The 25010-nt window shown below is 36.1% G+C and overlaps 4 protein-coding genes across 4 annotated transcripts in view; 1 reads left to right on the top strand and 3 right to left on the bottom strand.

The window, feature by feature from the left end:
* The window catches only part of kl-2 (dynein heavy chain 2, axonemal kl-2), a 67201-nt gene extending 65204 nt beyond the window's left edge, over positions 1 to 1997 (bottom strand). The window contains exons 1-2 of the mRNA XM_090101535.1: positions 1925 to 1997; positions 30 to 458 (exon numbers count right to left, since the gene is read on the bottom strand). Of these exons, the coding sequence (XP_089957661.1) occupies positions 30 to 458; positions 1925 to 1997 (502 nt within the window). The remainder of the gene's footprint in view (positions 1 to 29; positions 459 to 1924) is intronic.
* Positions 1998 to 2491: 494 nt separating this feature from the next.
* Positions 2492 to 15058, top strand: LOC149909202 (uncharacterized). The gene is made up of 8 exons (XM_090101534.1): positions 2492 to 2653; positions 3155 to 3364; positions 3713 to 3805; positions 4327 to 4427; positions 4639 to 4738; positions 7267 to 7413; positions 14356 to 14478; positions 14978 to 15058. Exons 1-8 carry the CDS (start codon positions 2492 to 2494, stop codon positions 15056 to 15058), a joined length of 1017 nt encoding a protein of 338 aa, XP_089957660.1.
* Positions 8099 to 13408, bottom strand: LOC149909203 (uncharacterized). Its single transcript, XM_090101492.1, has one exon. It carries the CDS (start codon positions 13289 to 13291, stop codon positions 8099 to 8101), a length of 5193 nt encoding a protein of 1730 aa, XP_089957618.1. The 5' UTR covers positions 13292 to 13408.
* Positions 15059 to 15419: 361 nt separating the features above from the next.
* The window catches only part of LOC149909200 (muscle-specific protein 300 kDa-like), a 137845-nt gene continuing 128254 nt past the window's right edge, over positions 15420 to 25010 (bottom strand). Inside the window, exons 45-53 of the mRNA XM_090101431.1 lie at positions 24335 to 24523; positions 23480 to 23859; positions 23002 to 23040; positions 21643 to 21805; positions 20854 to 21085; positions 20119 to 20329; positions 19573 to 19714; positions 18136 to 18191; positions 15420 to 16976 (exon numbers count right to left, since the gene is read on the bottom strand). Coding sequence (XP_089957557.1) covers positions 16772 to 16976; positions 18136 to 18191; positions 19573 to 19714; positions 20119 to 20329; positions 20854 to 21085; positions 21643 to 21805; positions 23002 to 23040; positions 23480 to 23859; positions 24335 to 24523 — 1617 coding nt within the window. The 3' untranslated portion in view covers positions 15420 to 16771. The remainder of the gene's footprint in view (positions 16977 to 18135; positions 18192 to 19572; positions 19715 to 20118; positions 20330 to 20853; positions 21086 to 21642; positions 21806 to 23001; positions 23041 to 23479; positions 23860 to 24334; positions 24524 to 25010) is intronic.

Below are 25010 nucleotides of genomic sequence, written 5' to 3'. Positions count from 1 at the left end.
ATGGAGCACTTTCATTATTCAATACTTACTATCTGGCCAAGTTCTGATTGCAAAGAAGTACGGAGCATACACCAACTCCAATATCTTAATCATATTCGATTCCACGGAATCGACAAACGTGCCGAAAACGATATCATCATGAAACGTTTCAGCCTTGAAAACGAAGTCAGGTTGTCTTATAAAATACATCAGATCATAGACAGGGGACAGAGGAATATCAGACGCGGCTTTCAGTTTGTCTCCTTTGAAGTAGATGCATAAAATGAGAGCTCGTGGTTCTGTGATCCAGTCTTCTATACCCGCTTTTGTTTCATCATTCCAGTCTTCATCGCGTAGATCGTAGAGGGTAGTTATATCCATGATGTAGGAGACCAGTTTCTGAAGTTCTTCTGGTTCGTAAACTGGCTTGACTGGAAGCTGCGCTAGCTCTCGTTCGAGTTGTGCTTGACGTTCGCGCTCTGTAATATTTTAATAATACTTTGCAAAAATTATGTTTCTGGCAATTGCTTATAACATTGTTTTGGATTTTTTAATAGTGTCTAATGTACATTATGGTCCGGGAGCCAGCAGCAGATTTTATGACCAAGTTCCTCTCAAGCGGTAATTAGTAAAATGCATCAAAGTATAGTATTATGAAGCCTCGTGAACGTCAGCTGGAGCTCGGTTGGGGGGAAGAGCGGTTGTAACCTCCCGTATCAGCTGACGGTTTTTCCACCAAGATACAGCCAGCTGACATATATATTTATCCACAGTTACATATAAGCTATCATCAGGTAAATTTTTGTTTGAGAGGAAATAACGGAAAATAAATTTTTCTTTAAATTTAACTTTCATGTTCGAGACACCAGCTGACGTATAATACACCATGTTGTAACCAGCTGACTATTTTTTTTCGTTGAGATATTGGGTTAGCTACAATTTGACAAATTTTTAGCTGAGAGGAAATGAATGAATGAATGTATTTTTTTCCTAGAGGCTACAACCGCTCACCCCCCCAACCGAGCGCCAGCTGACGTTCACGAGGCTTTATAATACTATACTCTCATGCGTCTGACGAATTATCTCTTGAGAGGAAATAGTTAACCAAATTTGCACCTGGCTCCCTAACCATTACTTTATCGTGTTTGTTTTTTACAAGTTTAATATATTTCAATATCTACGTATATTATGTACCTACATAAAAACAATTCCTGCTTACATCAAAAACGGTTGTGCAGATTTTAATGATTATTATATTTTTTTAATTGTCTCCGCATGGATTAAGATCATATTCGAAAAAACATAACTGTATTGTAAACTAGATGGCGTTGTATCCAGATACATTTATCATTGGATTGTATGTGTATTATGTGATTTTATAACTTTAGCAAACAATGAGAAGAATATGATGGCTAATATTATAGTATGTAAGTTAATCAAGGATACTTGTTAAAATAACCTATACGTACTTATTAATAATTTAATATTATAAATGAGTCTGCAAGTCTGTCAAGTGTCAGTCTGTTAAACTTTCACGTCTAAACGACTGAACCGATTTAGATGAATTTTGAAATAGAAGTTAACTCAGGTAAACTAAATCTTGAGAAAGAAACAAGCTTTTATTGACGAAAACAAAATACATAATACAAATGAAATATGGCTAATGTGTTAGGGATGGCTTAAGGAGCACGCGAGTGAAGCGGCGGGCAGAACGGAAGTATACCATATGCATCTGTTTAGTTGTTATTGAATAGTTATCTATACTTTTGGATTTGTTTAAAATTATTGGAGCGCATTTGTAAAGTACTTATTTAAGAGAGTTGAATTCAGTCAACCCACTACTTACAGATAGACTAATTATAAACTACACAACAGACAGCTCTATGAAAAATTTAATATTGCATTTCAAAATTTTAACTAAGTAATTCACAAAATTATAACCAACCTCTTTCCTCTTCAGAATTATGACTTAAGTCATCGCTCCACGTCACTTTAACTCTCTTACGTTCTTCCTCCATAGTTAACTTAAAACAGCTTAAATGTAACTTTTAAATTAATAAAAGCTTAAATTATAAATTAAACAACGCCATTTTATCAACTGCTAACAGTTGACTGCCGTTGACAATCAAATAAAATATTTTTTTATTCAGAATTGTAAGTGGCCTGTTTGAAAATGAGCTTTCGTAAAAGCTATGTTGGAGAATTATTGAAAAAGCGTCGCTAAGTTACGTAATTATGCATTCGATCTCTGTAAGTAAGTATTAATAATTACATTTTCAGATAAACTTTATGAGTAAATAGTATTTGTTTTTAAGACATGAAATCCAAGAAGTATTGTACTAGATTTTTTACCAGCTATCTTTTTAACATTGCCAAAAATGACGGGACACAGCTATGACACATTACAGAGGCAAATCTACAAACTAAAAACCAAAATGTATTCAGTGATATAGTGGTATAAGATATTCTCGATTGTTCTAGAACATTCTAGAATGTTCCACCATGTGGTCACATGGCGTGGAGCGGGCTCACACTCAGTAGGGACGGGCGGCAGAGGCTGGCGAGCGTGCTTCGCGTTCTGTTGATCATGCAGCTGATTTTATCGCTTGTGATGGTGATATTCTGTTACAATGTGTCTGTTCGTGTTATGTCCTTGATGATGAATATACATAAGGTGCGGATTAAGTTTTACTAACTCAATCTATAGTTCTGATTTAACTTAAAATCTACTAGACTGATCTTTATAAATCACCAGAGCTTACCATTAGAAAGATTTTTTTATCCCGGTTCAAACTACCGAAACATGCTACTAGTCTATATGGTACCTATAATGAACATAATAATTCTATTTACAAAACAAAAACGATCTGAACCGGCTTCTCCCGTGCTACGTGTAAAGTAATCAAGGATCACCGCCATTACGTACATATCCAACGGTGATATATAATTTTTTAATTTGCTTTGTTATTAGTATAGATAGATATGTCGACAGCGCAATTCCAAACAGCTTATCTCACTATGGCTATGAAAGTCACTGTCGTACATTAATAATTATTGTAAAACATAAATGGACAAATAAATTTATTTCATTTCATTTCAAAGAAGACATCCCCAATATCCAACCTTTCCTAACCGCCCAGTAAACATCTAGTTAGTACCCTTTTCCCCAATCCAGCTAACAGTGTACCTTCTCTACGGCCTCATCCTGCTTCAAGCATACAGTATGAAACTACACTACACTAGTGGGCTGCGGCTTATCACGTGGTTACTCCGCCGACCACATTGGCATAGATCGACGACTGTCACTCGGCGGTGGATGGTCAGCGGATGTCTTATGGCTGCTAACGGGGTGCTTGTATATGCTGCGTGTAGGAGTACTATGAAGGTTAATTCTTCCTTATCCTTCCTATATTTTTACTTTAATTTTTACTTCCTATATCCTATCCTATCCTTACTATTGTAGTATACCTAAGCAGGTATGATAGGTCTTATCTATGCTATATATAAGTATCCTATCTAGCTTCTAAGGGCGTAGGTAAGTAGGAATATTTGTTTGTCGATGTTTCACGATGTAATCGAACTATTTTATGTCTCATTGAACTTACAGATTGTACCCCAGATAAGCGAAAATAAAATATTTTCAAAACAGTTTCATTGTTTTCTTATATGTCTATATGTAACTTAACCTAACCTTACCTAACCTTTTGACTTGATGATAATTATCTACTTTTAGGCTCTTATCAAAGAACTTTCCACATCCCTACGTGTTGGAATTTCCCAATATCTTACGGAGCCATATTGGAAAAATTTACTGGATACAATGCAGGTGATAAAATAACTCTAGTGCTTTTCATCTTGTATTTTCCGATAGCCCAAATAGATTGTACTAGTGTTGGAATCGGTATTCAGATTTATATTTAGAGCCATAATAAATTACTACGGCCTACTAAAAACTACGGCCGCGTATTAACGCCTATTTAACTTGGCTTGGCCATACATTATGAAAATCGTATGTAATCGTCATACGTAAAAAATATACGCGAAAGGTATCTGCATTCATATATTACTAGCGGTCCACCCCGGCTTCGCCCGTGTACTTATTTCGCAATAAAAGGTAGCCTATGTTCTTTCTCAGGGTCTAAAGATTATCTGTGCCAAATTTCATCAAAATCGGTCCAGTAGTTTATGCGTGAAAACCATACATACATACAAACCTTTCCTCTTTATAATATTAGTATAGATGTGTACACAAGTGAATATGTCTCACAATGGTCTCACAGCTCAATTTAGCTCAGGTAAAAAAAATTCTAGCATTAAATTGTGGAGTTATGTGGTATGTGACTCTAGGTGGAGTTAAATTGCTGTGGGGCTGATCAGCCGAGCGATTGGAATGAAATACCGTGGTTAAATATCGACTTTCTTAATGAAGATTCGGACCTTGTTATGAAGTAAGTCATTTGTATCGATATAAGGTGGGAACAGCGTTAAATAAAAGATGATACTCATTGAAAATCTGATTTATTAATAACCAATTGAGATACACAAACATCATATATCTACTTATTTACTACATATATTTTATTGACCACCTTAGAATATTATCTAAATATTGCAATTCGGTGCCAACTTATTTGACTACATTGCAAACATCATGGTTAGGTTAGCCGGCACAGACGGGAAGGTGCTTCCACCAGTGACCCCGTACTCGTGCTGTTCGCCCGCCGTGCTGGCGGCGTGCTACCACGACCCCTTGCAGCAGGTGACGTGTGCTAGAGAAAAAAATTAAGTTTTGTAGTAGGTGTGTTCAAAAAAAGCGCGTGTGTGCCGAGTATGTGTCAGAAGTGAAACTTCTTTGGCAAGATTCAAAAATAGTTTGGAAAATCCAAAAGTGCACGCCTCATAATTTTTTTTTAATAATTATTTATTAATTATTATTTTTGTTTATTTAATAACAATTAAACCACATCGAATCAGACCCTGAAAAATGAAAGGGTTCTATTCCTGAGCATACTCAAGCGTAAGAGAAAAAAAAAGACTCGATTAGTAAAGTATTTCGGTCGCTATCGTGTTAACAAGAAAATCCTCCGCACATACAGACACACGGACGTCCAAGACAGAACTTTTTTAAACTGTTTTTTAACTAGTTTAAATAACAAAAATGACATCAAAAATATCATGAATGTTAAAAATAGTGTTTTTTCTTAATATGTGTGTGTATGTATTATCTTACAAGTGCAATGTATGATACATAAAGACATTTTAAGTTTGTTTTTGTCGGCGCCATCTTGGATTTTAGTTTTGACCTCATATTCGTTAATAGCTACCCCAAAAACCATGAAAATGACACCCGTGTCGAAAAGATGTAAAATTTTCGTCGGCGCCATATTGAATTTTAGTTTTGACCTCATATTGGTTAATAGATACCCCAATAACCATGAAAATGACACCCATGACGAAAATATGTAAAATTTTCGTCGGCGCCATCTTGGATTTTAGTTTTGACCTCATATTGGTTAATAGCTACCCCAATAACCATGAAAATGACACCCATGACGAAAATGTGTAAAATTTTCGTCGGCGCCATCTTGAATTTTAATTTTGACCTCATATTGTTTAATAGCTACCCCAAAAACCATGAAAATGACACCCATGACGAAAAGATGTAAATTTTTTGTCGGCGCCATCTTGGATTTTAGTTTTGACCTCATATTCGTTAATAGCTACCCCAAAAACCATGAAAATGACACCCATCACGAAAAAAAGTCAAATTTTCATCAGCGCCATCTTGGATTATAGTTTTGACCTCATATTCGTTAATAGCTACCCCAAAAACCATGAAAATGACACCCATGACGAAAAGATTTCAAATTTTCGTCGGCGCCATCTTGGATTTTAGTTTTGACCTCATATTGGTTAATAGCTACCCCAAAAACCACCCACATTTGCAAATGTGTTTGCTACTTAGGAAAAGTTCAGATTTAAAGATATAAGTAGGTAACTAGGTAATGTGACGAATTTAATTTATTTCATTCCGACTGTTTCTCGGAATAACATACATTTACTAAGAATTGCATACAATGCCGGTTTTAATATATTGCCGGTAACATAATATTATGTATGATAATAATTCTTAAAAAAGTATTTTATACATTTCTTAAAAAGCTTCGATATTGTATACAATAATACAATTCATATTCAAATTGTTGTAAAGTAGTCACACTTTTTTAAGTTGGTTGAATACACTAAAATACTTATAAGGATCGTACCTACTAATAAAAGTAACTAAATGAATTTTTAAAGTTCCCAGTAATCTTCTGGAATCAATTTCAATAAAAATATAAAAATTCACTTCAAAAAAAGAAAAAAAAAATCCGTCTTACGCTTTTTCGATCAGCCACGTGTCCTGACGCGAGTTTTTTTTTGTTTATTTAATAACAATTAAACCACATCGAATCAGACCCTGAAAAATGAAAGGGTTCTATTCCTGAGCATACTCAAGCGTAAGAGAAAAAAAAAGACTCGATTAGTAAAGTATTTCGGTCGCTATCGTGTTAACAAGAAAAAGGATCCGCACATACAGACACACGGACGTCCAAGACAGAACTTTTTTAAACTGTTTTTTAACTAGTTTAAATAACAAAAATGACATCAAAAATATCATGAACGTTAAAAATAGTGTTTTTTCTTAATATGTGTGTGTATGTATTATCTTACAAGTGCAATGTATGATACATAAAGACATTTTAAGTTTGAAAAATCAGATGTTTTGCGCGAAGCGACAGTAGTACCCACCTCAACGCTTCGCTTATGAGGCGTGCAATACCAAAATCGTCGCCTTACTCCATGACGTGCGTGACGGTATTGCTACGATGAAATCTTGAAATTTTACTCTCAACGCGCCTAAAGAAGTTTCACTTCAAAAATAACTTATTGTACTTAGTTCTTTTAGCAGTAAAGTATGTAAACTGATTTATTATATACTAGCGGTCCGCCACGGCTTCGCCCGTGGTTATTTCGCAATAAAAAGTAGCCTATGTCCTTTCTCAGGTATCAAAATATCTCCATCCCAAATTTCATGCAAATTGATTCAGTAGTTTAGGCGTGATTAAGTAACAGACAGACAGACAGAGTTACTTTCGCATTTATAATATTAGTATGGATTTTTCTTGTCTTTTATTTCATGCAATTTTGAGCCAAATTGATCCAGAAGTTTTTGAATGAAAGGGCATTAAGACTGGATGAAGGCCTCAGTAGCAGTTGGCAAATCTGTAACATGTCGGTTTACAGTGGGAGTGGCGCTGGGCGTGGCAGTCCCACTCGCCGCTAGCGGGCGCGTCGCTCCACGCGCGCGGCTGCGTGTCGGCCGTGCGCGAGCCGCTCGCACGCGCCGCGAGAGCGCTGCAGGCCTGCACCGCACTCGCTGTGCTGCTGCAGGTGCGTTTACGTTATCCCACACTTCCTATTGCTATCTAGTGATTGCTATGCTGTAGTTAGCATTAGAGCATTTATTCATTGCACACTATTTACAATCTTAGTAGATATATATAACATCGGAGTTTATAAAATTGACAAAATGAAGGATATGATGTACCTATGCATTTAATTTATCTTTGATACCTACTATCATGTTATATCGTTCATAGTAACCTATTAGGTCCCGATTAAAACCTACAACGAACTGTAGGTACCAAATGCATTATCTAGACGGATTTTGATGAATCTTGTTTTTGTTATATTGATATTTGAACAAAAACTCCCTTTTTATGTATCGCTTTCAATTTAATTCCTTCCAACAAAACGTTAAGATGACACAATGAATAATAAGTAATGACAATGCAAATTGCAATTCGTGTGAACAATAAAAATATAACATATAGTGACGGTAGGTCGAAAACAAACGTCGTAAACATACAGCCCACCAAGGACAAATTTTCAAAATTTTCCTTAATACAACTAACCGATCAAAACATGAATACTAACGAAAGTCTTTACGCGAATTTAACATCAAATACAGAAAAAATACAAAATAAAATATTACCACATTGCATGCTTTCTTACTAATACGTGCTAATACGAACATAATATTATGAGGCTCGAGAGCCAACAAAAAAAATCAACATTAGTTGGTAATTGGCAAAAAACACAATTTAGAAACAGGACGTTTAATTACATTGTTTTTACATTTAAGACTGACAACTCGCGTAATTCCGTCCAATCCGGGATGTTTTTCAACTATAATACCATATAACCATCTTCCAGGTGGAAGATCATCCTCCACTACTAACACTAAATCTCCAATTGTAGGTTCAGGAACAATATTGTTCCATTTATAACGATGGTAGAATTGAGTCAAATATTCATTTGACCAACGACGCCAAAAATCTTGTGTCATTTTTTGAGTCATTTGCCACCGTCTGAGATTTGTGATATTGGATGTTTCGTAATTGACATCAGGGGGTAAAACCAGAGGTTCTCCCACCAAAAAGTGTCCTGGAGTCAGTGGGATTGGATTGTCTGGATTCTCAGTAATTTTAGAAATAGGCCGAGAATTCAGACAGGATTCTATTTGACAAAGTAATGTTGTCATTTCTTCGAATGTTAAAGTTGAATTCCCAACAATGCGTCTTAAATGATGTTTCGTCGATTTTACCCCTGCCTCCCATAGTCCTCCAAAATTTGGCGAATGGGGAGGGATAAAATGCCATTCAGTCCCATTTGTAGCCAGTTGATCTGCAATTTCCTGCGCTATACTCGACCTCTCATGAGCATATAAAGATTTGAGTTCTCGTGCTGCACCCACAAAATTTGTCCCATTATCGCTCCATACTTCGGCGCAATGACCACGGCGTGCTATAAAACGCTTAAACGCTGCTAGAAATCCCTGAGCTGTAAGGTCACTTACTGCTTCGAGATGGATAGCGCGTGTGGCCATACAAATGAATAAGCAAATATATCCCTTGAATGACCGATTACCTCTGCCTTTAGAGGTTCTTATATTAATAGGCCCTGCATAGTCTACTCCACTCTTTAAGAAAGGTCGACAAGCAGTAGATCTTTCAACCGGTAGTTGTCCCATCAACTGGTGTCTTGTGCGAGCGGCATATCGTACACAACGAACGCATTTACGAACACACAGTCGTACTAAATCCTTCGCACCTAGTATCCAGTATTTTGATTGCAAATAATTTTGCATCAATTGGGGACCACCGTGAAATGTTCTCTCATGAGCATCCGCAATAATCAAAGTTGTAAACTGTGATTTGCGAGGAAGAATGATAGGATGTTTTCTCTCATCACTAAGGATTGCCTGCTGCAGTCTGCCACCTACTCGTAGAATACCGTCTTCGTCAATTATTGGATTAAGTGAGGTAAGTCTACTTTTTTTATTTATTTCTTTTTTATTTCTTAAATCTGCAAGCTCTTCACCGAAATGTTTTTCTTGGCATATTTTTATACATACTTTTAAACTTTCTCTTATTTCAAAACTTGTTATCCAATCCTTCTGATCTTCTACTTCCTTTTTTCTCATCCTTTTAATTAGTCTTTTACAGAGTGCAGTAACCCGGAGCAGTCTTCTCAAAGATGAAAACCGTGAGTATATTTCTTCTTCGGGATCTGCTTCATCATCGTGAGTATTTATTAAACAAATTTTCATTTTTCTTTCTTCTAGATGTGTTTCTTCTATTTGACCTCTTGTAAAATTTATATCCTTTTCTTGCAGCCACTTCGGCCCTTCCTTCCAGAGTTGAACATCCCATTGCGTACTGCCACGCGATGCACAATCTGCAGGATTATCCTTGGTAGATACGTGCTGCCATTGCTGCGGTTCCAACGAAGTAATAATCTCCGACACACGGTTGGCGACAAAGGTTTTCCAACGACTAGGTTGTCCTTGAAGCCAAGCGAGCACAATTTGTGAGTCGGTCCACGCATGAATAGAAGATTTCTCCATACCCATGGCTTGAGACACTTCTAGTAGCAGTCTTGTGAGTAGTACAGCTCCACAAAGCTCCAATCTCGGAATCGAAACTTGTTTAATGGGCGCTACCTTTGTTTTGGAAGCGATTAATGCAACATTAATTTCCCCATTGGCGTTAACCACTCGCAAGTACACAACTGCCGCAAATGCAACATTTGAAGCATCGCAGAAGCCATGCAATTCGCGAACTTTATCATCATTATTGATGTTGATCCAGCGTGGGATACTAAATTTGGTAAGTGTATCTAATTCACTTCTATACTTGAGCCAGTCCTTCAGTAATTGTGCAGGAAGTTCATCATCCCACTCAATTCCCGAGAGCCATAATTTCTGTATAAAAACTTTGGCTGAAATTATTACTGGCGCAAGCCAACCAACAGGATCAAATAATCTAGAAATTTCTGAAATAACTTTTCTTTTTGTTACAGGAGGAGAGAGCGGTGGAAGCTGTACTACGTATTCAAATTCATCGGTTCTTCTGTTCCAGGTAAGTCCTAAAATTTTCATGATTTCATCTATTTTTAGTTTCAGGTTTTCTGCTTGATCTTCAACATCTTCATTAATCTCTTTAAGTATATCTTCGCTATTACTGCTCCATTTTTGCAAAACAAATCCACCTCCTTGAAGAAGTTGTGTTATTTCCTTATAAATTTGCTTACCTTCTTCCACAGAAAAGCAGCCTGACATAAAATCATCCATGTAAAAATCATGAAGTACCCTTTCAGCAGCCAGCGGATACTTTACTCCATCGTCGTGTGCAACTTGCTGTAATGATTTAACAGCGAGATAAGGTGCTGAAGCCGTACCAAAGGTAACTCGTAAGAGGCGCAGATGCTGCAGTCTTTGATCTGGATCTTCGCGCCACACAAAACGTTGAAAATCTGTATGTAATTCAGATATTTTTACCTGTCTATACATTTTTATAATGTCAGCGACAAGACAAATTGGATATTGACGCCAACGCATTATAATGTGACGTAAGTCAGGTTGTAGTGATGGGCCTACCATAAGTTCGTCATTCAATGTGATGCCATTGGTTCCTGGACAAGAAGCGTTGAAGACAACTCGGACCTTGGTAGTATCCTTATCCTCTCGGATCACTGCATGGTGAGGTAAGTATACAGCATCAGCCGAATCTTCTTCATGAGCTGGCACAGTTTCCACGTGACCTAAATTTTTATATTCTTCTATGACAGCAGCATACTCAGCCTTAAGTTTGGGATTTTTTAATAAACTATTCTCAAGCCGATTAAATTGTTTTATTGCAATAGCCTTTGAATTACCATATTTACAATTTGGATCATCAGTTCGAAATGGTAAATTAACTATATAGCGTCCTGAACTATCTCTCCTAGTAGTTGACGTGTATATACTCTCACATTTAATTTCCTCCTCTGTAAGAAGTGATTTATCAGAGGCGAATTGATCCGATTCAAGCTCCCAAAACTTCTTCATAAGTTCGTATTCATCATTTTGATGAATATGATTGCACCAAATAGTGCTGGAGCTCGATCTGGATTGAATTGGACCCGATAGAATCCAGCCCAGCTGTGTATTTTGCGCGATTAATGCACTGGGTGAATCCTTGATCAGACCTTCAAGCATAATCTGACCATAAACATCTGCTCCAAGGAGCATGTCAATTTTATTTGGTGTTGCAAAGAAAGGATCTGCCAAAACTAATTTAGATACTTCAGGACTAAGATTAACAACAGCATTCCTTTCCGGAAGTACTGAGGTGAGCTTATTGAGCACAAAAGCTTGGACGCAAATTTTAAAGTTGCAATGGCGTGATTGAATCTCAATTTCTACCCTCGCTTTAGAGGCAACAGAACTTGAGTGGTCACTACCCAAACCAATAATGGAGCTTTTGTGTGGAATCTTTCTTAGCCCAAGAAGTTGAACTGCGGCTTCAGTCAAAAATGAAGCCTGTGATCCTTGATCAATGAGACATCTTAACGTGATCAATGAGCCTGTGTGTGACCTGGCATTAACTAATGCGGTGGCAAGTAAAACTTGTCCACTGAAACGTGAAAAGCAGGCTCTGATATTATTAATATTTTTTACCTGTGTTGATGTAGATGCTGTTGCTTCCTTAGCATCTGGTTCTGCCTCACTCATTTGAGGCTCCGACGGAAGCGATACATTTTTGGGATGTAGTAAAGAATGATGTTTCTTCTTGCAAATACGACACCTGGAAGACTGGCGACACGAATATACATTGTGACCTGCACCAAGACAATTAAAACAAAGATTATGTGATTGGACAAAATTCCGTCGAGTATCAGTCATTTCTCTTGAAAAACTTTTACAATTTCTTAAATGATGATCATTAGAACAATAAATACATTTTAAATTTGAAATATGAAACGCTTTCGGAGTAACATTAGTTCTATATTGTTGACTATTTTGTTTAGCTACCTTAGGATCAATAAATTCTAATGAACGTGAGCGGATTTCTAAAAATTCTATAAATTCTTTATATGTTGGTAATAAATTACAATTTTTACTACTTTGCAGTTCCCACTGCTTACGGGACTCGGAATCTAATTTTAAGCTTACAATATAAATAACAATAGTGTCCCAAGTACTTACATCTATTGACAAATTTTTAAGTGCAAACATACATTCGTTAGTAGTATCTAATATTTCGCGTAACGCTGTAGCTGATTCAGTTGTTACAGTTTTTTGATTCATAAATTTCTTTAAGATACAATTGGCAAGATACTTTTTGTTGCTGTACCGATCTTCAAGCTGTTTCCAACATAAATTATAATTTTCTGCAGTTATTGGTATGTGTCGCAAGAACTGTTCCGCTTCTCCAGTGAGTTGGCATTTTAAATAATGTAAACGTTGAACATCATCCAATGTAGGGTTACTATGTACCAGTGACAAAAACAGGTCTCGAAAGCTCGTCCATTCTGCATATTTCCCGGAGAAATGTGGAATAGTAATCTTTGGTAATTTAAAACCTTGTTGTTTCGAATCTGTAGCTGTGGTGCTGCCATCTGGCGCATGATGTACAGTGGTTGATTTAACTAAATTAGCTCGAGCTTCCCGCAACTCATACTTATAATCGATGTATTGTTCTTCGCAATTGCCATATGTATCGGCCTTGACATAAGTAGTAGCATTCAATTTATCACTTTCCGAAACTTGAATAATTTGTGTGTGAGTTTGCAAAAACTGAGACCAAAGTTCTTCAAGCGCATCTAATCTTGTCGATAAATACGCATCATTCGCTAAACGTTCTTTAGGCGATTTCTTAAAATTAGATCTAGCTTTTGTAATTCGATCATATATATTGTTTTGCACTTTAATATAAGATTCCATCTTTCAAATACAAAAACTAACAAACAAAATGAATACACAAACACATTAAACAAAATGAATATACAAAAAACTTTATAAAAATTTATAGGTTAAATATTTGAAATACGTAATCCTATAAATTAATTTATACATTAACTTGATATTAATTATTAACTATAGGAAATCCGACAAAGATTTAAAATACAATAATCATAAACTGATACGCATTCACAGATTATAATAAGTAGGTTATTACGTTTTAAGTTTCAGCGAAACACGTAACCTTGACCTATTTTTTAACACGTCAATCTTTAATGTACAAATCAATTTATTTTGTAATAGCAATTTGCAATTAGCAAGTTTTATGTACGATTTACTTAAAGTCCCAATATATTAAAGTCCAATTATGTATTATGATATCTCGAATGTACTCACGGTTTGTCCACTTATTTACTCACTCACAGCACTTATACACAAAATAACCTCCAGATGCAGATGTGAAGACACGATGATAGAACACCCAACTCGATATCACGCTGACCGTTATAGTTGTATGTACGTACTATTAGTCGTAATCCCACCAATAATAATTTCATCGATATTGTCGTAACTCCAAAGCCAATATTCTCCAGTATCGTTATATATTATATATATTATATATTATATCCGGCAATCGTAAGGACCATGAACAAAAACTCCCTTTTTATGTATCGCTTTCAATTTAATTCCTTCCAACAAAACGTTAAGATGACACAATGAATAATAAGTAATGACAATGCAAATTGCAATTCGTGTGAACAATAAAAATATAACATATAGTGACGGTAGGTCGAAAACAAACGTCGTAAACATATTAGACCTCGGCATAGATAAAAGATAATTATATTTATAGATATATTTATACATAGAAGAAGATATGTATATTTGAAGAATTCAATTTGAATTTTAATCTACGCATGCCCGAACGTAGTCGCGGGCTCAGACTACTACAAAATAGGTACAATGATTACTTGAAAAGCTTTAAAACATAAAAGCCCCTCTCTTCTTTTTCATCGTATATCTCAATAAGAAAGCATCACATTCAGGTGGTGATAATGATAGTGACTCAGTTGATGCGCACGAGCGCCCGCGCGGCCGCACTGAGCGGAGACGCGGCGGGTGCGGGGCGGGCCTCACTGCTGTACGCCTCTCCGCCGTCAGAGCTTGTGGTTAGTTATAGCCGGCATTAGAAGATAAATTGTGTAGTTACTGTCGTGTAGATATTTGTGTGTAACAGGTATTTAATAATACTGCTTAATATTATAGGTATCTGTATCCTATTTGTTGAATTTGTTGTCGATGCATCTCAAAATTGATTTAAGTAACCTTTTTGGTACGTAACTAGTATGTTTGTCTACCTATATTTTATCTTTTGTCCAGGGGTCCATTTATTACGAGGGCGTAATGTGTCTTACTTTTCACTAAGTATTGGCTAATCAATTACATCTACATTCAAAAGGCCATGGGTCGAATAAACTAAAAATAAACCAAGTTTTTACAGTAGGTATATAATATTGTCTTCATACTTTTACTACAGATTTCTAAATGGATACGGCCTATATTTTATTAAGAATAGAAAAATACTCGATCACGAGACGGGATTCGAACCCGCATCCTTTCGCGCCAATCCGTAATAGTTACTACCTTAATAATATAATGTATCGTTAGATGCAGGACTGCGAGATGCGTGCGCGCCGCAGACAAGTGCGCAGACTACGTTCTAGACTCAGCTATCCCTATCTATCTTAGTGAGTGTATCTATATTTTTTTTTCATGATTTTATTGAATGTGTAAGTAGAATATGTACTCAGTCTCTTTAGCATTTAAATGACTATCAAGATTTGAACTTTCACATAAAATTGTTTAACTAGGGTTACAGAGAAAATTACGTGTAAAGAAAGAGATCTATTACACGATTTCAATATTACTAAATTAATTTCTTGTTCCATGTTATGTGTCATTTAAATCTAACTAATTCATAGTCAGAAAACTATTTACTAATTCGATGCAATAATTTTGTTTTCTCTCTCTTTCAGATTACCAGTGATCAGCAGAGGATTTGTAAATATGTACAATTGGGTGTAAAAATGTAATTAAATAAAAAACAATATAATCAATGCAAGGCTTTATTGACTTTATAAACAGTCCTTACAATCTAATATTTAAGTAACAATGCGTGAATGCGAATAAGCCGTCGTATGATTTGTGCGGCGCCATCTTTAAATACAGATTATATACATAATAAATATATTTTTTTTATAAAATAAATATATCGTTCGGTCCGGCGCGAGACACGAGCCCGCCGTCGCGTCCTGTCTTTTCATTTACGAACGTTACAAACATACAAAAACGTTTTATTTTATATACATGCGGCGGCGGGCTCCGTTGGCCTTAGCACCATTTGAATATGGAATGTCATTTCGCGCGCTCGGAAACCGCGTTTTCTTAAAAGCGGTTTGGAACGCGCATGCGCTGAACGACGAAGGCTTGCGTCATCGACTCGGGGTCATATAAAAATAACGATACACTTATATTGTATTTTTTTATATTTAAATGGATGTCCTTTGAGAGGGGCAAAGGACATAATCAATGACAGTTTTGGCCTTCGAGAATTCAGCTCCATTCATAACCCCAATCGATCGTTATATGAGAAGGGCCCCAGCGGAGCGTAAGCTAACAGTTTAGACCTTACCAAATATTCGAATACAAGATATTTGTGATGTTATAAAGATCTTAATTATAAATATCTTACATTAATATCGTCAAATCCAGTTTCAATCACAAGTACAGTCGACGCCAAAAGTGTATTTGTATTTATTAAATTCAAATACATTTTCCGCGTCGACGTGTTTACAATTTTCAGGAGACAGAGTACAGTCGATATAAAAAGTTATTTTAGTATTTCAAGTTTTTAACTTTGAAAACAAATATTTCATAGTTTGATATTTACAAAATCGTTTAATTTCTATTTACAGGATAAAATTTCATTATTTAAAATAAATAAGATTTTTACAGCGCCATTTCTTCATCGCTATAAAAATCTTATTTAAGTAGACAATAATTAGGAAATAAATGCGCACTATCATAAAGAAGTACTTGAAGTATGTCCGAGAAAGTTTCAATGTATGGTCAAATTCACATTTAAATTAATATCTCACCACGTGGGTTAGGATTCAAAGGTGGTAAATATAATGTATGAATTTTATCGAATATGTGTCCGATAAATATAAATCTAAAATCCGAACGTTTTGTAAACGTGGTGGGATTAACTTATTATGTCCGAGAAGTTTACAAATCCGAGGTTACATCATTTAGCGTAGTATAATAAGTATAATAGTCAGGTATGGGGAGATTTCCATTCACATTTTAGGAGGCTATCCCCCACACATTGAAAGTGGGACACCTCCCCCCAAAATTGTAGCTGGGTATCTCCCACCCACCCCATAGTTCCTATAGTCCCCCCTACAACGGCGGCGGTCCATGCGGGTACCGGAGCACGGGCTGCAGCGAGGGCTGCTGGCGGCAGTCGGACGCGGGCGCCAGCGCGGCTGCTCCGAGCAGCAGCAGCAGCAGCGCCTGGAACGGGAGTGAGGCCCGAGCCACGCGGCACACGAAGCGGAGCCCGCGACGGACCCGGGATAGGGACTCAGCGCCCGGAGCGCCCGCTCTGTGGGATAACACACGTTTATAGATACCGAATATATAAATATAAATCATAATATCAGAATGATAGTCAAGACAACACACGTTTATAATGTATAAACATACAAATATATGAATCATAGCAGGTGAAAAGTAAGACGTCAGACGAATTTAGACAGGAGCTTCTACTCATGAAACTGAACAACTTTTGTTCTACAACTTTGATGAATTCGTAAAAAAAATTGGACTTTGTGAGGAACTTCGCTAATCAGCTGACCGATTTCCATACAAAGTCCAAATTTTTTTCTACGAATTCAGCAAAGTTGTAGAACAAAAGTTGTTCAGTTTCATGAGAAGAAGCTCCTGTCAAAATGCGTCTGACGTCTTACCAGTCACTCTGTATATCAGATTTAGCTAAACGATACGATTTATGCTGATGAGCTTGTTTTTTATGATTTTGTTGATCAAAAATGGCATATAATTTATAATACTGATAGCGAGTTAGATATAGATATCATATTAATTAATATAAATTATTAATAATCCGGCAAATATGGCAACATTATGAAAATGAAATAAAATCATAGAAGTGATAGAAAAGTATAAAGAAAGATAGACATATAATTCTACAATATAATATAATGACCCAATAGCATACTTCACATTAAACAAATGAATTTAACTGTTGTGAACACACGACAAAAATGATGAATGGAGTAAAGTAAGTAGAAAATTTTTGAAAAGGAAATAAAGCAAAACAGTGAAGAGTAAAGACAAACGCAAATTGAATCCGTTAAATATGTACTTTTACTTAAAAACTTATTTTCAAACTAAATTCACACAAGTACGATGGTTATTTTAACATAAATTAGCTGCGATAAAGCTCAAGTTACACGAAATATACTACGCAACTCAACTACGAAGTGGCCTTTATAGCGCTGTTATTTTTCCACACTGGAAATAATACTGCTTTATAACATCATGGTATGAGAGCAAGTGTTATATCCAACGGACGAAATAATGTTAGACTGATTCATGCCTGACCATGGCTCGGACGGGGCACGGCGTTGAAATTTCAATGGATATATTTTTATTTTTTTCACAGCCCGTCCCCGGCACGGTGTAGCTTGAATCATACTTTAGTGTACATTTGCAATTATTTTTATATTAGGTGCAATACTCACTCGTCAGTGGTGAGTGGCGGCAGGCTGTAGGTCTGTTCCTCGTCACCCTCCATCAGCTAGGGGATTACAATAATACGTCAAAATACTGTGCCAAGCCTCTACTTGTGTGTAGTTGAAGCACTATTTGATAACAACGCCATCTAGTGTGGAGTTTTTGAACTAATTGGACATAATTGTCTGTGGTTTTTCAAATAGTACTCCAAATTTACCTTACCGGCTACTATGGTTTAAAGACTAGTCCTACCTAGTTACTACTTGATTTATTTCATAGATTAATTAATATTGAAACAAAAATAATTGATTTTTATGATTAAAATCTATCAAATTTATAACAATTTGAAGTGCAACTTGGCAAATTATTATCTTATAATCTAGTGTTTAAAGCTTGCTCACTTTACGGTCAATTATCTGTGCTGTGTAGGCGTGAAAAGCGGGTCAGTTAAAAATAATTATTTTTCTTTAACACATAAAAAAATAACTTTTCGTGGTTCTAACCTTTATCTCTATTATATTGTAAAGTGACAAAATGTGTGAGCTTTTTATCAAATGGAATAACATAAAATATAAATTTTAATTTAGAAAATCAATCAAAAAATAATAATATGTTTTTTGTAGCTGACTGTACCTATGTCAAAAATTATAATTAATGATTTTTTGTTCTATTCCTATACAAAACAAATAATTTGATATTGATTCAAGTGTATATTATAGTATTTTAATACAAAGTGTGTAGTATTATCCAAATGCGCAATTATGTAAAGGTGTTTAAATCTTTGTTTACTAATCAATCGGTTTCTATTCACAGTGAAATAATAGTTTATTTTTTCGTATGATCGTACTGTATGCAGTATTAATTGTAGAGTAATTTTTACTTTGTTGTATAAAATGTGTGTGTGGGCTCATAATGTGTGTGCGAATGTGTGTTTTCTGTTTGAACAATAGGTGTGTGTGCACTTCAATGCGTGCATGTATGTTTGTGGGCTTGTGCTTTGTGTGTCATATCCGTGTGTTCGTTATATGAATTTAATTGTGATATTCACCGTGTTTCTGTGTATGTGTCTGTCAATTCATTTCTGAGTGTGTGTGTGTGTGTATGTATTTGTTTATCGTTTGTCTACTATGATGTCTTAAGTCGTTTGTCGACGTATGAGTCTATGAGTGTGTAATAAATTATTATTTAATACACACTCATAGACTCATATATAGACATAATGCAGATATAGACATTATTATGTCTATATCTGCATTTTTGTATGTGCATATTTTTTATGTTTATGTTTGTAAGTGCATTTTTCGGTATCTATGTACCTATACTTGTTTTATGTGTGTGTCTATTTCTTTATGTATGTATGTATATCTGCCTTTGTCTGAATGTATGTCTGCGTGTCTATCTTTCTGTATGTATATCTGTTTGTGTGTCTGTCTGTATGTGCATACCTGCGGCGCGAGTGTAGCAGCAGCAGCAGCAAGCGCAGCGGGCGCGGCGCTGGGCCGGCTCGCGAGAGCTGCGCCCAGCTTCAGTGCGTACACGCCTGTTAGCTTGCGGAGCGATTGGAGACGGAGACGGAGTTCGCCCAGCCTGTGAAATTTATTATGGTAAATTTTAAAATATGTAATGACGTTTCAAAAGTGCTTCTATAAGAAGTCTAATTGAATAAATAAATGTTTGAGTTTGAGTTTGTGGGTTGCGGTTTATTATAGAGATGGTAAAGTTATTTTGGAGATTATACAGGGTGTAAACGTTAAGTGTCCACAGGCAATTCCGTAACTATAACAGATATAAAAAAAAGACGGGTTGCACTGGGGGAGTGCCGGCAGAAGTGAAAACTTGATTATTAACGTTCAGCATGTTTGATATCCATCCGTCTTACGCTTTTTTGATCAGGTCACGTGTCCTGACGCGAGTTTAAGATTTTATATCCATTACAGAAAAAGTGCTCAACGCCGCTAAAGAAGTTTTCACTTCAAAAAAGTAAAACATACCGTGTGCACACATCCCTCGCGCTGCCCTCAAGCAGCTGAGCCGCATCGCGCAGTGCGAGCACGCGCGGCTCCGCACGGCTCAACTCATCACGCAGCTCACTAAAGCGACGGAACTCACTGCGGAGTTCGTTTTCAGGCAGCGATAGACGTAGGGGTTCGCGTGATCGTACTGCGCGTTCCGCTTCGCCTAGTTGGTTCACTAGGTCCACCACTGTTGGGAAACGGGTGGGTTAAGAAATGTCGATAAAGGGGGAAGGGGGTTATAAATTTGAAAATGATTCTGCCAATAATCTATACTAATATTATAAAGAGAAAAGGTTTGTAATTATGTATGTATGGTTTTCACAAACCTCTCAACTGATTTTGATGAAATTTGGCACAGACAATCTTTAGACCCTGAGAAATAACATAGGCTACCTTTTATTGCGAAATAAGTACCACGGGTGAAGCCGGGGCGGACCGCTAGTAATAATATAAAATCTAGTAAATAGCTCCACGTCGGGATTTATAACCCGCTTGCGATGTTCGAGACACCGCTTGCGATGCTCTAATAAAATTAAATTTGGATGCATGTCCCCATGAAAACTGTAAAAACTAGTAAATAGTTTCTCGTCGGAATTTCATAATTGAACACCGTTTGCTTAAAAAAAGGTCAAATCCTATAAATCTTCATTTTCATCCGCAATTTCAACACGCATCGTATAGATACTGCTGTATACCGATAAGCGCACTGACCGATATCGTGGAACTGCTGGTTGTGCACGAGCGCCTGCTGCAGACGCTGCTGCCAGGCGGCCGCGCGGCTGCAGGCGGCGTCCCAGCGGCGGTTGGCGGCGCCGAGCCGCGCCCGCACGCGCTCCGCGGCGTCCGCGTCACGGGCGTGCCGCGCCACGTGCGAGCCCACCACGTTTAGCGACACCACTAGTGCCTTGTGCGAGTCTAAATCCAGTAGGAACTCGCGGTGGTCCTGCGCACGATGTGATACAAATTTTAATGTAGTGCACTTTTTAATCGAACAATTTACCTGCAATATTTTCAGAATAAAGTATCCCCAAAATAAAAAAAAAAATGTGTGCGTGTACTAGTGTACACACGTAAGAAGTGAAACTTCTTTATGAGCTTATTTTTCAAAAAGTAATTTACTATATGCAACTTTACAGAAATACGTCGAATCACGCGTGGTAGGAATAAGAAAAAGATGGCACGTAACGGAAAAATGTCACGCGTAACGAAAAAGTGTTACACTAAATTTTTTATCCAACCCCGATAAAAAAGTTTCACTTATTGAAGTGAAACTTTTTTTATTAAAAAATTATCAATAACTTCAACTTTTTCAAAAAAACTATCAAACAAGACACCATATACAAAACTAAATTTAACGCCATAATTTAAGGGTAGCATGAGAACACAACAATATATATTTTTAGAACAATGTAACATTTACCAAATTTAGACAATTTATATTCCAATTAAAACAATTCTTAACAATCGCCGTTTCATCTAAAACCATGTCTCCCAACCCACCTGTATAGTATCCTCGAGCACGTCATACAACTCCGGAGGATCAGTTCTGGCCTCATCAGTGGCCTCAGCGAACTGCAGCCACTGCTCGAGCCGCCACAGGTCATTATCCAACTGCTTCCAATTGCGGTCCGAGCAGAGCGGGCACGTGATGCGACCGGACTCGCTGCAATGTACCAGTTATGGACTCACTCAGCATTTTGTTAGGTAGGGTTAGTGATGATTTTTGGTAAGACAAATGTATGAGATACATGGTTATGAGCAGGTTGATGGAACCCTTAACAGATTGTTGCAACCAATCACTTACGGATATCTAATTTATCGCATGGTTAGTTAATGGTATGGAGGTTAGCTGAAATGATTGCTGATATCTCTCACGTAAAAAAAACCGTATTAAAATGTATAAACTATAGACACTTAAATCATTACATTAAATTATTAGTAGTGCCTCTCTGTCAGTAAGCAGTTCATAATTCAATGATACGCGAATCAAAACAGTTCCACATCGAAAATCTACAACTTTATTAATAAAAGTTGAAGGATAATTAATAAAATTGGTCCTTCGAGACCATTAAAAGAGACTTTCTACCGACAAAAGTAAACAAATAGGAAAATACAACAGCAAAATAACTACTAACTTTTTATGACAAATTCTCACAATTTTAATATAAAAAGCTTCTGCTGACACTAAACTAAGACTTCACTACAAAAGATTCAAATATATTCAACAACAAATGAATGGATGTTAAAGCAAGATTGATGAAATCATTTTAAAGCTATAATTTTACAGCTCTTATGAGCTAAGATATATAGAATAGAAAATAAATATATAAATGATAATATCCTATATAAATTACTTGTACTGTTACTACAAAATATGCTTTAATTTACTAAGTTACATAAAAGAAGGATATAAATGCCATCAAATAAATTGTCTTATTTAATATCTTACCAAAAATATTATAATAAATAAAGTTAAATTCACAAAATATACAATATTGGTGCATATAAAATAAAGAAAAAAAACGTGCTTATCTACAAATAATAAATAACTACATCTACATGCATCGAGCTACAACTTGGAAAGCATTGAACAAGTCAATTCTTACCATCTGTCACATTTTATAATACTATTTAGTTTTTTTAAGGTTTCTAGCTTACTGCTTTTTAAATTGGCTTTTATGTGTCAATGTTATTTTTATTAAATATTAATAAATATATTCAATAACTCCTCACATTAAGCTCATTCCCAAAAAAGAAAAAAAAAATTTTTTTGGTTAGACAGTGACAGATAATAAAAACGGTGCAGTCCAGTGTTGCAATGTGTGAAGGTGTATTAATAATTTAGAAAGCTGTACTCACTGTTCGCACGTGAGCGCATACGACGCCGAGTGTGGCAACCTAGGACCAGAAAACGACTTTATTTCACGCATGCTATTAAACGGCAACACTCGAAAATTAGCCCTGACATTTTTTAAACACTAAATATTCAGCACTTTTATGCAAATTCACCGTAAAAATTTTCCCATAAACAAAAAAAATTTACAAAAAAAGTTTGAGAAAATTCATTTTTTGTCAAAAATATCATCTAAGTATAATTTTTTGAATAATTTTCTAGTCTCGTAATATCTGGCCATCTGGTTGTATTCAGGAGGTGTCGCCCACATTACATTATGTACATTGAAAACGCAATCGTCACATCAAAGCCAAAGATAAAAAGCTTCATTGTTATTAATAATGTTAAGTGCTGAAAATTTTGCAAAGTGCCAAAAAGGGGTTCACGGAAGCCCGCCACCGGTGCTAGTGCTACTAAAACCCCGATAATTTTAAGAGAACATACCTTAAATTGTTGATTTGTAGTTCCCTTTTCTTGGCTTGGTTCAAAAGATCTTCGTATCTGAGTGAAAGGGATTCAACTTCTTTGAGCATAGCTTCGTCTTCTGTCGCGTCACATTCGGTTAAAAGTAGTTCAGACAAGTGTTTGGCCAGTTCTAATGTTTGTGATGGTTTAGTTCCCGCTTTGGCTATTTCTTTGGCCGCTGTGGCTAACTGTTCGCTGGACACTCCTTCACCAATTTCGTGTGATAGAGCTGTTCTTAGTGCTTCTAAACCTTCAGAGGCTTCTTTGACGGCTGATGCTAGTTCAGCTCGGTACGTTTCTTTAGACGTTAATGTGTCCACTTGTAGTGCAGCGTCCGTTTCCCATTTGAGTGTGTCGACCTGGTTAATGTTGTTTATTCATTAGAATAAATATTTTAACTAGGGTTTAAATTTATAACTAGATTAAGATTAATTTTGATTTGTGTGTGTAATACCTATTTTATATGTATCGCTAAGCAATAAAGTACCTTATTATTTTGTATTGAAATCCAACTCAATAGAGTTTCAAAAGTTAGTACTAACTTTTCTAAACCTGGTTATTTACTTTTATCACTTCAATAGGTATTCTACTAACAACCTTTTTAATTTCAACTGAGAAATTATAGTCTTTTACTTGTACAATTATAACTAATTTCTCTGAAAGTGGTAAAGTTTATCCATTACCAAGTTCTACTGTATAATTACACACATTTACCCATAAAATATTCTAAATACACATTTATCTGAAAGTGTTAAAAATTACCCATTACTAAGTTCTTCCGTAAAATTGTACTCTTTTTATTAGCATCACTAATACACCCAAAAATGATCCTACCTGTATAGCACTATCCACGTCACCAACGACCTCCGCCCTGGCTATATCAAGTCGCATCCTCACATCAGAGTACAGCGCCCGGTACTCCGCGACCATATCACTGACCCCGGATATACTGAGAACCGTGGTTGACAGTCTATCAGCGTCATCTACTAGGGCCTCGCATTCGTGCAGGTCTTGTTCTACGCCCTGTAATGGTGAATTTGTAACTTTAGGAAGGACCATTTAATGTTTAGAAGATGGAAAAATAATATTAATCTATGAAAGAAATGAGCGAGGTAATTTATGCCGAACATTCCACGTTAATTTCAGGCATGTATAACTACAATGGGAGCAAATATGAGGTAATGATGATTAAGAATTTCCGAAAGAATTAATATTATACCTACTAAATGAAAACGATACCAATTCTAAGTATAAAAATATAATCGCCAAAATTATATTATTTTATCTTGGATATAAACAAAGAAGAATTATCTGTAGTCTATTAAAATTTGCAACTTACTAAATAATCAGTCATTGACAGTAGAGGTTATCGAGATTATTTATGTACCTATAACTTATCTCAACATTTACTTTCAAAGACCTTTAAATAACACGAAGTCCTTCTCCATAAACGAATTTTACTTGGAACTAAAATAGTCTTTTGGGAACGTCAAAATCATCACTATAAATG

The sequence above is a fragment of the Colias eurytheme genome, chromosome 4 (genome assembly GCF_061535395.1).
Source record: "Colias eurytheme isolate Ceu_HAF_F1 chromosome 4, ilColEury1 Martin Lab GWU primary, whole genome shotgun sequence".
Lineage (NCBI taxonomy): Eukaryota > Metazoa > Arthropoda > Insecta > Lepidoptera > Pieridae > Colias > Colias eurytheme.
Note: the sequence above shows the minus strand (reverse complement) of the source record. Positions and strands in the feature narration are given on the sequence as shown.